At 41.9% G+C, this 12,191-nt stretch overlaps 1 protein-coding gene across 2 annotated transcripts in view; it reads right to left on the bottom strand.

The window, feature by feature from the left end:
- Nucleotides 1-841: 841 nt before the first annotated feature.
- ctdspl3 (CTD (carboxy-terminal domain, RNA polymerase II, polypeptide A) small phosphatase like 3) overlaps nt 842-12,191 on the bottom strand; it is a 21,075-nt gene continuing 9,725 nt past the window's right edge. For both annotated transcript variants that reach the window (XM_082506695.1, XM_082506694.1), the window contains 6 exons: nt 5,593-5,679; nt 3,787-3,849; nt 3,561-3,640; nt 3,245-3,371; nt 2,722-2,817; nt 842-1,292 (listed from right to left, as the gene is read on the bottom strand). In XM_082506695.1, coding sequence (XP_082362821.1) covers nt 1,227-1,292; nt 2,722-2,817; nt 3,245-3,371; nt 3,561-3,640; nt 3,787-3,849; nt 5,593-5,679 — 519 coding nt within the window. In that variant the 3' untranslated portion in view covers nt 842-1,226. The remainder of the gene's footprint in view (nt 1,293-2,721; nt 2,818-3,244; nt 3,372-3,560; nt 3,641-3,786; nt 3,850-5,592; nt 5,680-12,191) is intronic.

Here is a 12,191-nt window from a genome sequence, read left to right on the forward strand (position 1 = left end):
GGGCGCGACGAACAGACGCCAAACATTTTCGGATTGTGTGTAACTTTACTGCGCATGCCCCATTTTCTCTAAACATCTGATTCCTGGAATTTCTCACCAAATAGATAAAGAAAAGCGTTTAACATCTTTGCCCACAAACAATACATAAAAGCCACTGGTGAATGAAGTCTGTGACTCACACATGGATCCTGGGATGCTTAATGTGCTGTCAGTGAATATCAGATTACCAATGGTAATAAAGGAGTGATCTAGGAAAGGTGTGCGCATGCGTTACCATCTTTCCACTTGCCCTTGTGATACTTCCATTTCCTCCTTAACAGGAAGTGATGAGCAGGGTTTGCGCATTAAGTTATTGTGAATAGAAACAAGTTTAAAGCTCTGCTGCAGCGGTGCAGATGTTCAAAGGGTTACAGATACCTGCAGAGAGCAGCTGAGATTTTTGAAAATCTATTTATTTCATGCCTGAGAAACAAATCTTTTGAAAATCCTATTACAGGATGTTTCCTTAGAGGAAATTCTCACATCGCTGCTTTTCGCTATGTTGAGGAGCGTTTCCTGGAAACATAAGACTTTCACCCTTGAAAAATAGGGAGACCTGAACGTGGAATGATTGGAATTCAATTTCCATTCAATCACCTCAACTTTATTAATATTTCTTTTTGTCTGACTCTCTTTTAGTTCAGCCCCCTTGAGCCCATGTGTTCTCCAAACATGTAGCTTCCTCCTCTTCCTCACAGTCGTCTGTATGCTCAATGAAAAATTTCAACAACTGAAGATAAGGTGATCATATAAAATAACATAATCTAAATATGAAAATCAAATGACACCTAGGCACGAATGCTTTATTTTCCCCAGTTATTATCAGGGATATTTTATTGTATAAGAAAACATTTTAAAATATACAGATAACAGCTGTAGATTTGCAATATAGTTAATAAATTAAAAAAAAAATCAGGACTATAAACAACATATTTTGGATTCTGAGCTGTAAATATATATATACACAGATATGAGTTTATTGCTTGTGTAATCTGTTGAGCGACCAGCAGCATGTCTGAAACACCGCTCTGCTGTCATTTCAAGCCAACGGGAGGACGGGGGAGGGCGCACAGGTCCACCACGAACCAACAGTCTGCAGGTTACCTAGGTCCAACTGGCTTCTGCCTTTTCGCCAAAGCAAACATGGGCTGTGAAAGTCACATTAAGCAGTCAAAGTGGGGGGTTTGTCAGTCCTCTGACAGCAGCCTGTGGACGTGATCCTTCCTCTTCTTCAGCACCTCCCGAAAATCCTCCTGAAAAAACACCAGCGAGAGATATTCAGATATTCAGAGTCAATCATGAAACCGGGAGAGGAAAGACATCAGGCAGATGCTTCTGCAGATAACCAGCTGTTTCACTCACAGCTCACTGACCGGGGAATCAGCAACAACCCTAAAAGAAAAGGAAAATCCATTTTCTCTATGACAATCTGAGTCTGTAGCACTTAGCCTGCCCGGCATGCCCAGAATATCTTTTCACTATCTGTCCTCACCAAACCACAAGCACGGTGACGCTGAGCAGCTACACGACAAGGTTATCAACTCAGCGAGCCAGCCCGGGCCTCCCCGCTCCAGCCATCAGCATGTTCACATAAAACAGGACGTGAGCGCAGCATGCGACTCATCCCAAACACGGACAGGTTTATGCAGCAAAGTTTTCAAACAAGGGGCCAAATTATAACGCTGACAATAAAAAAAACTAAACCCAGAATGGATCCGCCCAATATTACAACATGTATCCCACCATATTCACGTGTCCAGTCTGTGAGGCACAAATGAATGCGAAGCATAAATGAGACTTGTACTAGGGCTAAGTAGAAATGTGCTGTAAGAGAACCACACCAGTTACCGTGCATTCTTACAGCCTCAACTATTAATATAAATCAATCATTGTATTAAATGGTGAAGATTTTCTAGTTTATCGAATGCGAGCATGTGAGAACTCTTTGTTGTACATGATAGATTAATAGTTTATGACCATTATTAACTGCAGCTACATAACAGACAGAAAAAACACACTAGCATGTTTGAATCTCGTGAGATTAAAGACAGACAAACGCTTGCATCTTATCACAGGCACCATCACACATAGACACGATTAAACATTTGTTTAACAAAACCGATGCAAATGAGCTCTGAGTCGATTAAGTGTCCGCCTGCCACACATCTAAACGTCTGTATAGATCGCAGGAAGCAGGCTCACGGACGAGAGGCATTCACTAAAGCTGACGATCAAAGCTACTTATCTGAATTTTATATTCATTTTAAAATCTTTTTTGTTAACTGTAACTCACGTAACAAGGTGAGTGGCCACTTGGCGGCAGCCGAAACAACACTAGCATACAGTTCGACTTGATGCGGACCTTAAAGCTCAATCCTTTAATTTGGTTGGCGCTTGTGTCCAGCTGACTACTGTAACTCACACTTTTACTCTCAAAGATCTGCTCTCGTTCTCTCATAATCTCTAAAGTAAACGTGAGGCACTGATAAATGCCATCTGTATGGGTTTGCTGTCCGGTGCAGAGCAGCACCTGCAGAGCAGCGGGGTTTTTCTCTGAAAACAGCCGCCTGCCGGGACCAAAAACAATGATGCTGGTGCAGTGAAGGAGGAAGCACATGTTGTTGCCTCTGAATCCATTTTAAACAAGCGCACAGTAAACACAGAAGATGTAAGCAGACTTACAGCTGCAGACAGTTTCTCCATGTAGGGGATGAGCTTCTGCAACTCTCTGTCATCAGACTCCCCAGACCAGCTCTTGATGGGAATCGTGTTCAACAACTACAAAAAACAAACAAACATGTTATTAAAAGTTAGTAACAGCAACAAAGTGCTGACAGAGCAAAACAAAGTAATTAATTAAGGATGTGTGCGAATAGTCAACAAGATGAATAATCGCCACTACTGTCAGTCGATGCCAGACGTAGTCGTTTAGTCTAATTATTAACATTTTAATTGATGCCCAGTTACCATAAGTTGTTGTGCCATAAATGTTATGCAGCCATCTTCCACCAGATGGAGCTAAAATCCCAGTATCTAAGCCTGGTCTCATTCTTTATACTGTTACTGTTAGCTCGAAGAATGAGATAGTGGATACAATCGGTGCAATGAGCTTTCTCCGAAGGGTGGACGGGTTAGCACAGGGTGAGAAGTTCAGTCATTCAAGTGGGGCTCAGAGAAAATCAAAGAACACAGCCTTTAAACTTACATTATATGGATATGTGTGGGGTGCATTATCCAGAACCACCGTCTTCTTCAGATCCCTCCCGAGGATGCTGAGATCTTTGATGTAGTGGCCAAGAACACAGGCACAGTCGTCCTGATACAGCCGGTGTCTACCAGAGAAATCACAAGTGAAACTCACATTTACCGTCCTCATTGTATGGCACGGGCAGAATGTTAAAGGGAACATTTGAAGCAGGCCATGTCGAATTTCTGAGCACGCAACACAGCAGCAGTGCGAATCCGCACGTCTCTGCACTCAAGCACCGAGTTTACAAAACACAAGTGGAAGCAGCTCATACCGAAACAGCTTTCTCTGCGGGTCCAGGATGTCCAGGATCTTCTCGGCATATTCCTTCTTCGCACACGTGTAAACGAACAGCTGGAACAGAGCACGCGCAGCAGTTGGTACAATTCCACACTTTTAACTGCTCCACGTTAAAGCAGTGACAGAAAAATAATTTGTTTAACGTGTGAATGAGGCTCAAAATAACCAAACTATTTGCTAATCTACACACTGACACACACCTCGTAGATTTTTGCCATGGCCTGCAGGAACTCCTTCACATGTGGTCGCAGCACCATGTATACCTGTTGAGAACAGGGGAAGAATAAGTGGTCAAGTCAGTAACCTCAGATCTGCTCTGCTGACTGAAGCTCATCTTTTAACTCTGTTCCCCATCAAGACATCTGACAACCTTCCAGGTACCCTTTATGACGAGCTTTGACACCTTGGTATATACACACCAATAAAAACGGTTTGACCACCTCTAGAATGGTTTGTCTGCATCAACAGAGGCCACCCTCACCAACTGCTGATGCACACTCAGTCATTTTGTTCTATAAGCCTGAGAAATGACAGAAGCCACTCAGTTCATAAAAGAGCTTTGAGGGTTACACGTAGTAGGCTTTAAGGGGTAAAGAGTCAAGTGCAGTTGTAGAGTCAGCTCCTGGACTCACAGCGTCCCAGATACCAAAATTTGTAGTTTCAGTAAAGATCCAACTGCCTGGTCTAGTCAGATGATTAAGGTTAGGATCATAACTTTTGGCAATTAACTCAAAACCACCAAACATTTCAACTAACTGCACAGCGTTGTGAAATGTGTTGTCTCAGACGCTCTTGGCTCCTACGTTATCTGCGCCCCACTGGGTGCTTATTAAAACCCATTTCACCCTCACCTTTAAACCTCTGCCAGTGTTATGTTCGTGTAATGACAGCTGTGTAGCCTGCCTTGGAATGACATATCATTATTTATAACTAGGGTGACTTCACTGACCCTCCGCAGCATATCATCTTCAGATCCCAGCTAGATAACAAGCTTACAGACAATTTTTAAGTCTGCTCAACCTCGTGAATCCTTTTATCCACAAAGATGCCTTGATGCTGCACTCGATTACAACACTTTGCAGAATAATTTCTTTGTGGGAACAGAAAGAATTTAGACCATTTTAGCCCTCGATGGAAGCTCCCCAGTTGCTCACAAAACAGAAGAGAGGTCAAAGAAATCAAATGCATATTTCAAAATTCATAAAAATATGTGTGTGTGTGTGTGTGTGTGTGTGTGTGTGTGTGTGTGTGTGTGTGTGTGTGTGTGTGTGTGTGTGTGTCTTTTCAGTTTTCCAAAATGGGTTTTTGCACTTCATCAACTGCAGTTTTTAATTTTTAGAGTGAGTGAAAAATGGTTTCACAGATGCTTGCATGCCACACTTTCTAGTTTCCTAATTCATGCATCTTGTACGTAAATGAACCACGAAGGAAGTATGAAATAGAGAAGTGCACAATTTCCAAATACAGAAACCCAACCGCATCAAGTTATTAAAAACAAAATCCAATAGGTTATGTGACTTTCAACTGAAATATACATTTCCTTTTGTTTTTAACGACGTTAGGAAAGATAACATAATGTAGAGGTCCCCTGAAAATATTGGCTGTTTGACGATCTGCTGGTATCAGCATTTATAAAAGCAGATTAAAGAGTAAAGACACGAGAAATTATCCATGACTTGTGACAATGCAGTTAAAAAAAAAGATCAATTTTTTTTTATTATTGCCACATCATGTTAATAAGGACTCCAATAAGCAGGGGTAACAAATATTAGGGAAGCTTCTGTTTCATGTCTCTGAAAGAAAAATAAACCTGCTGATATATCAGTAACATCATCACCAGCTCTGTGATATAATGCACCAACATGTGAGGCACATGTTAAGTTCTCAACAGTGAATCAAAATGAAAGATCTTGTTTGTTGTTAAATAAGTTGCTGTGGTAAACATCTGGTCTGCAGAAGAGAGTACCACAGACGGTTGTGAAGAGTGGCTTTCAGTGAGTGGTCACCTTGTACTGATGGTCCTGGAAAGCTGCATGGAAGGTGTACTCTGCGTCTTCGATCACATTCAGAGAGCTCAACATCAGGGTCTCCTCCTGGAAATAAACACGACCACATGCCTCAGATTACTTACAGTTTTTTCTGAATGCTTAAACCCTAACTGTGATTCCTGTAGCACAATCTCTAAAACTATTCAGACTTATAGCAAAACCACTCACTGAGTTTGCAAAACTAGAAGCACAAAAACTGCTTTGCACTCAGTTTGCAATTTTGTAACACACACTTTGCAAAACTGTAGGCACAATTTACTGCACAACACTCAATTACCAAATTTCCAACACACTCCTAGCAAAAGTATACACATGTATGGCTATCATTAACACTAATTTGCCAACTGTCTGGCACACTTTCACATGTGAAAACTTTTTTAGATAATTAGTTCACTTTGCAATCAGCCTAAGCACTATAATACAGGTAAGCTGTGTGTGTGGAGTACAATGGAGGGAGCAGAAAGAGTGAGAAGTAGAGGAGGCCGAGGAGGACGTGGAGGTGAAGAAGTAGGACGAAGAGGACGACAAGGACAAGGAGGATTGCACATTGCATGTGATGTAGACAAAATTTTGTGGCCAGATCCAGAGAGACGACGCGATGTAGACTGATTTCTTTTTTTTCCTCAGTGAAATTACTATTTCGTTTTGACTTGGAAATAAACACTTGTGTTTGTTTTGATGTGTTTGAATAAACACCAGTACTTGAAGTTTGCATCTGTCTATGTTTATGGACCTATGCCAAAAGTACGAGCTCAAACTGACATAGCCTACCTTGTGCACAGAGAAAGCAAAAGCCAGATGTGTTTTGCATTCATACCATCAGTGTGCAGTTGGCGCATTGTGTGCTTAGTAGATGATGGCTTGTGTGTACTGTTTGATACGGAAACACCATTTTTACGAAGGTGTGAAGAGTTAATCTAGCTGTGTTCGCTTTTGCAAGAGAACTACAATGTTTTGATTATTGGGTGACAGGTTTTCTTATTTGTGTGAAGAGTTTTGCAAAATTAGCCAATAGTTACAAAAAATGTGCTTAAGCCATCAGAAAAAACTGTAATATTTTAAATATATAACTGACTGCTTTCACAAGGGAGCAAGGTGAAAGTGTCCAGTTTATGATTTTAACCATGTTAAAGCCACAGAAAGTGAATCTTTAACAATAAAATGTAGACCATACTCTATTCTTGCTAAATACAACATCCAAAAGGAATTGCAGATACTTAAAAATCAACTAAAAAATGCATTTTCTGAAGAAATTGCTGTGTGAATGCTGATAGCTGAATGTTTTGAGCTGAAATGAAATAATTGCTTCACTTTATTGGTACAATAAGGTCAAAGACATTATGCTCAAAACTGGTGGTAAAATATCACAGGTTGATCCCACAGTGTTCTATTGGCAGAATGAACAATCTGAGATTACAGGAGTGCTTGCATGTCACGTTGATGATTTCCTTTGGGCTGGTTCAAGTCACTTTGCAACTCATCATTCCTGTACTGAAATCTACCTTAATTGTGGGCCGTGAAGAACATGACAGTTTTTTTATGTTGGTATGGACATTTGTACAGTTAATGATGTAATAGAGGTGCATCAATAACTTTGCATTGACAACCTACAACCGGTTCAGTTACAAGCAGCACGGGCTGTACAGAGGGATGCTTCCTTAAGTGAAACAGAACGGGAGCAACTCGGGTCAAAAATAGGACAGATTTTGTGGGTTGCCAAACAAACGAGACCAGATGTTACGTTTGACACATGCAGCCTGGGATCTAATATCAAAGGTGCAATTGAAGTGAACAAAGTTATCCATAAACTTAAAGTAGAGAAAGTGACTCTTAAGTTTCAACACTTGGGTAACAGTGAGGATTTGGCATTGGTTGTTTTCAGTGACGCTTCATTTGGCAACCTTCCCGCTGGCGGTACTCAAGGAGGGGCATTAATCATCCTTATGGGTAAAGGAGGAAAGTTTTGTCCTCTCTTTTGGCAGTCTAAAAAATAAAAAAAATATCAGACGTGTGGTCAGAAGTACACTGGCAGGAGAAACTCTTGCCATGTCAGATGGAATAGACCATAGGTGTCAAACTCTGGCCCGAAGCCATACCAAATTACTATTAGAGCTGGCCTACTGGTATTATACAGCTAATATATATATTGTTTAGTATTAAGCTTTGCTTGTTCCATATTCAGTTTTTCAGCAAAATGTGTTTGAGTCCATAAGAAAAGATTCATTCTTATATCTGGAGGAATAAATGTATTTCAGTAAATATTAACGTTAGCCCGCGACTTTGTTCCAGTTTTGAATTTTGGCCCACTGTGTATTTGAGTTTGACACCCCTGGAATAGACAGTGCTGTCTTCCTGGCAACACTTTTTTCTGAGCTTAAAACTGGTAACACTGGTCTGAATGCTCTTCTGTTGATCTGTGTGCCTGACAATCATTCCTTGTTTGATGCACTCAAGTCCACTAAGCAGGTTACAGAGAAGAGACTGGGGCTGGAAATGAGCAGCATTAAAGAGCTCATACAATCCATTAAAATCAGACAGATTGGTTGGTCAGATTTCAAATCCCAACTTGCTGATTGTCTGAAAAAAAAAAAAAAAGGGAGTTTTATCCAGAACCCTTCTAAAAGCACTAGATGAAGGACTCTGGATACTGTGATCCTTTGTTTACGAAGTTTTCTTTGCATTAAAATGCACTCTTGTTTATTGTGTGCAGTGATAGTACGCTTTGAGTAAAGCAAAGCACATTGAAATGTTTCCTGAATGTTCTATAATGTTGACAATGTTTTTTTGTTTTGTTTACATATATATGTATACAAATGTTTAAAAGGGATATTTATACTTTTATTTTTAAAAAAGAAAGAGGGAGATTGTTAACTTGTCATTTTCTGTTATATCGCGAGAGTACTGTTGCCTGCGGTGGGTTGTTCTTATTGTGGGTGAGCGGAAAAACAAGACGTAAGGAATAAAGTGCTTGAAGTGAGACTACGACGTTGTGTATTTTGACTTTACAATATTCATTTATTCACCATATCACTGAAATGTGGGAGAATCCACTGCAGAAAGATCAATGCTTTAAGTTTTAATGATCCAGTCAGAAAAGATGATTCTAAAAGTCATCAACTGACTCCAAAAGCCCAGATCTGAACCACCTGTCTGCTGAAAACAAATGCACCAATCAAACAGAATCCTGAATTTCATGGGCCAATCGGAATGCTTGATCTAGTTGTCCAGGACTAACTACTGACACACTATTACTCTGTGGCAAAACCCTGTCAAATCTGCCTCGGTGCACCTGTTGAACAACTGCTTCTAAATCCAAGACCCTAACTCCCATCAAAATCATTTTCAAATGGTGACGATCCCGAGGACCTGTTCTATACAACAGTGTGTTCTTCATGTTCCTGCTGTCAAAACTTTGGCCGCAGGAGCAATTTAAAAAGTGGGGTCTTTCCTGCTGTTGAGACAAACTCCTGTCTGAAAATATAATGTATTTCTATGGGTCGGTTAGAGGATTATCCCTCCACTTGGATCCACACAGTTTAAAAACGTTTACATCTGTGAGCTTTGAAAGACATGCTGTTGGAAAGACAACAACGATGGCTACGTGAGGATAAAATGATGGCTGTAGAGCAAACACTGTGCACACAGCAGCAGTCGAAACACATACACACACACACGCTTACCAGCATTCACACTAATAAAGAATAACAGTGTTGTCATTGTTGATTTTGTGTCTTCACCCTGAGTCCATCTCCTGCCAAGCTGCACCTGTGATTCTGCGGCTGCTCACTGATGATGAGCTGACCGATAAGTAAATCTTATCCTGGATCTTATCCTCTGCATCCTTACCCTATCACCTCTGCGTCCCATAGGGCGCCAGCCTGCCCTGTTGAAACACTTTTTTTTTTTCCAGTGTTTCAACTGAAAAAAATAGAATGCCTTTGATCCAAAATAGAATGCCGTTGATCCTTTGTTATGTCATAATCTTGCTGAGAGGCAAAGCCTACAAACAGGGGCTTTGCTCTGTTAAACTTCAGTGCTTAACGGACGTAGACCTGACAGCAACCAAAAACCTTTTGGAAAGTTTTGAGAGAATTTCACGTTTCTCAGCAATTCACCGATCAAGCCGACACATTCCACCATGTCAGCTAACCCATCCTTCAGCTCAGATGAGCTTGAAATAGTTAAAGGGAGCATTTTGGGAAACCACTACAAGGTAGAGGGTTTCCTCGGAGAAGGGGGCTTTGGTATTGTAGCCAAATGCCGCGATACCAAAACCAACAGAGCTGTGGCTATTAAAGTCAACAGGAACCACCCTGATACTCTGCAACAGGCAAAACTGGAAATTTTCATCCTGGAGCAGCTGAGAAGGTTGGATCCAGATGCCGCCAACATAGTTAAATGGAATGGCTTTTTCCATGACGGAGAGCGGGTCTGCTTAAACTTTGAAATCCTTGATCAATGCCTGTGGGACTACATACGGGACCGGAAAAACCAGGGTCTCCCCATAAGCGAAGTCAGGCCAATTTTACATCAACTCACAAATGCCCTGTCACACCTGGGCTCTGTGGGAATAGTGCACGCTGACCTCAAATCTAGAAACATCATGGTTGTTAACCGCCATGAGTCTCCCATCAAAGTCAAACTTATAGACTTTGGCCTCGCATGTCCTGCGTCTGCAGTAATGCCTGGTGACCGTGTGGGGACGGTTGGTTATAGTGCACCTGAGGTTATGCTTGGCATTCCTTATAATGAAGCAGCTGACATGTGGTCTTTGGGGCTGGTAGCTGTGGAGCTTGGTACAGGGGTGCCACTCTACCCTGGGAGAAATTATTATGATGTTTTGAAATTCATCATACAGACCCAGGGACAGCCACCAGATCATGTTCTGGACTCTGGCGTGTACACTGAAGACTATTTCATTGAAGACAACTACAACCAACAGCGCTGGACATTTAAGACTGACAAACAATTTCAGTGCGAGACAGGATATGAGTCCCTGGAGACTCGATACATGAAACTTACGCGTCTTGATGACCTTGAACAAGTAATGGTGTTTGGACGAGGACCTGAAAATGGCCAACGTTTATTTGTCAGCTTAATTAAAGGGATGTTGGCCTTGGATGCAAACCAACGGATAACACCCTCGGAGGTTCTCCGGCATCCCTTTTTCAACCGTAAGAGTTCCCCTTGCACTAACATGAGTGTTGAACGACCACAAAACCCTGTGGTCTTTCAGCACCCTTCAAACTTGGAAAGCAAGAGATCACAGAAAATCAACTGCAGTTTCCGAAACTCGGTTGAATTTTCTCAGCAAGTATGCGTCCACACGTCAGCCAGCTCATCCTTCAACTCAGGTGAGCTTGAAATAGTTGAAGGGAGCATTTTGGGAAACCGCTACAAGGTAGAGGCTTTCCTCGGAGAAGGGGGCTTTGGTATTGTAGCCAAATGTCGCGATACCAAAACCAACCGTGCTGTGGCTATTAAAGTCAACAGGAACCGGCCTGATATTCTGCAACAGGCAAAACTGGAAATTTTCATCCTGGAGCAGCTGAGAAGGTTGGATCCAGATGCCGCCAACATAGTTAAATGGAACGGCTTTTTCCATGACGGAGAGCGGGTCTGCTTAAACTTTGAACTCCTTGATCAATGCCTGTGGGACTACATACGGGACCGGAAAAACCAGGGTCTCCCCATAAGCGAAGTCAGGCCAATTTTACATCAACTCACAAATGCCCTGTCACACCTAGGTTCTGTGGGAATAGTGCACGCTGACCTCAAACCTGGAAACATCATGGTTGTTAACCGCCATGAGTCTCCAGTCAAAGTCAGACTTATAGACTTTGGCCTCGCATGTCCTGTGTCTGCAGTGAATCCTAGTGATTGTGTGGGGACGGTTGGTTATAGTGCACCTGAGGTTATGCTTGGCATTCCTTATAATGAAGCAGCTGACATGTGGTCTTTGGGGCTGGTAGCTGTGGAGCTTGGTACAGGGGTGCCACTCTACCCTGGAAATGGAGAATATGATGTTTTGAAATTCATCATAGAGACCCAGGGACAGCCACCAGATCATGTTCTGGACTCTGGCGTGTACACTGAAGACTATTTCATTGAAGACAACTACAACCAACAGCGCTGGACATTTAAGACTGACAAACAATTTCAGTGCGAGACAGGATATGAGTCCCTGGAGACTCGATACATAAAACTTGCGCGTCTTGATGACCTCGAACAAATAATGGTGTTTGGACGAGGACCTGAAAATGGCCAACGTTTATTTGTCAGCTTAATTAAAGGGATGTTGGCCTTGGATGCACACCAGCGGATAACACCCTCGGAGGTTCTCCGGCATCCCTTTTTCAACCCTGGCCTCTCTAAGAGGTTCCCATGTATTGACATTGAAAGACCATACAGAATCAATCTACAGCATGGCTTCCTCCACCTTGGACAAAAGTGACAAAAACACAAACTGGGGTTGGAAAAGGATATTAACAGCACTGGAAAAATTCATTAAGCTGCTCCAATAATGATCACTTTGGTTTTTTTTGTTTTTTTTTTTA

Source organism: Aulonocara stuartgranti, assembly GCF_965226115.1.
Source record: "Aulonocara stuartgranti genome assembly, chromosome: 15".
NCBI lineage: Eukaryota > Metazoa > Chordata > Actinopteri > Cichliformes > Cichlidae > Aulonocara > Aulonocara stuartgranti.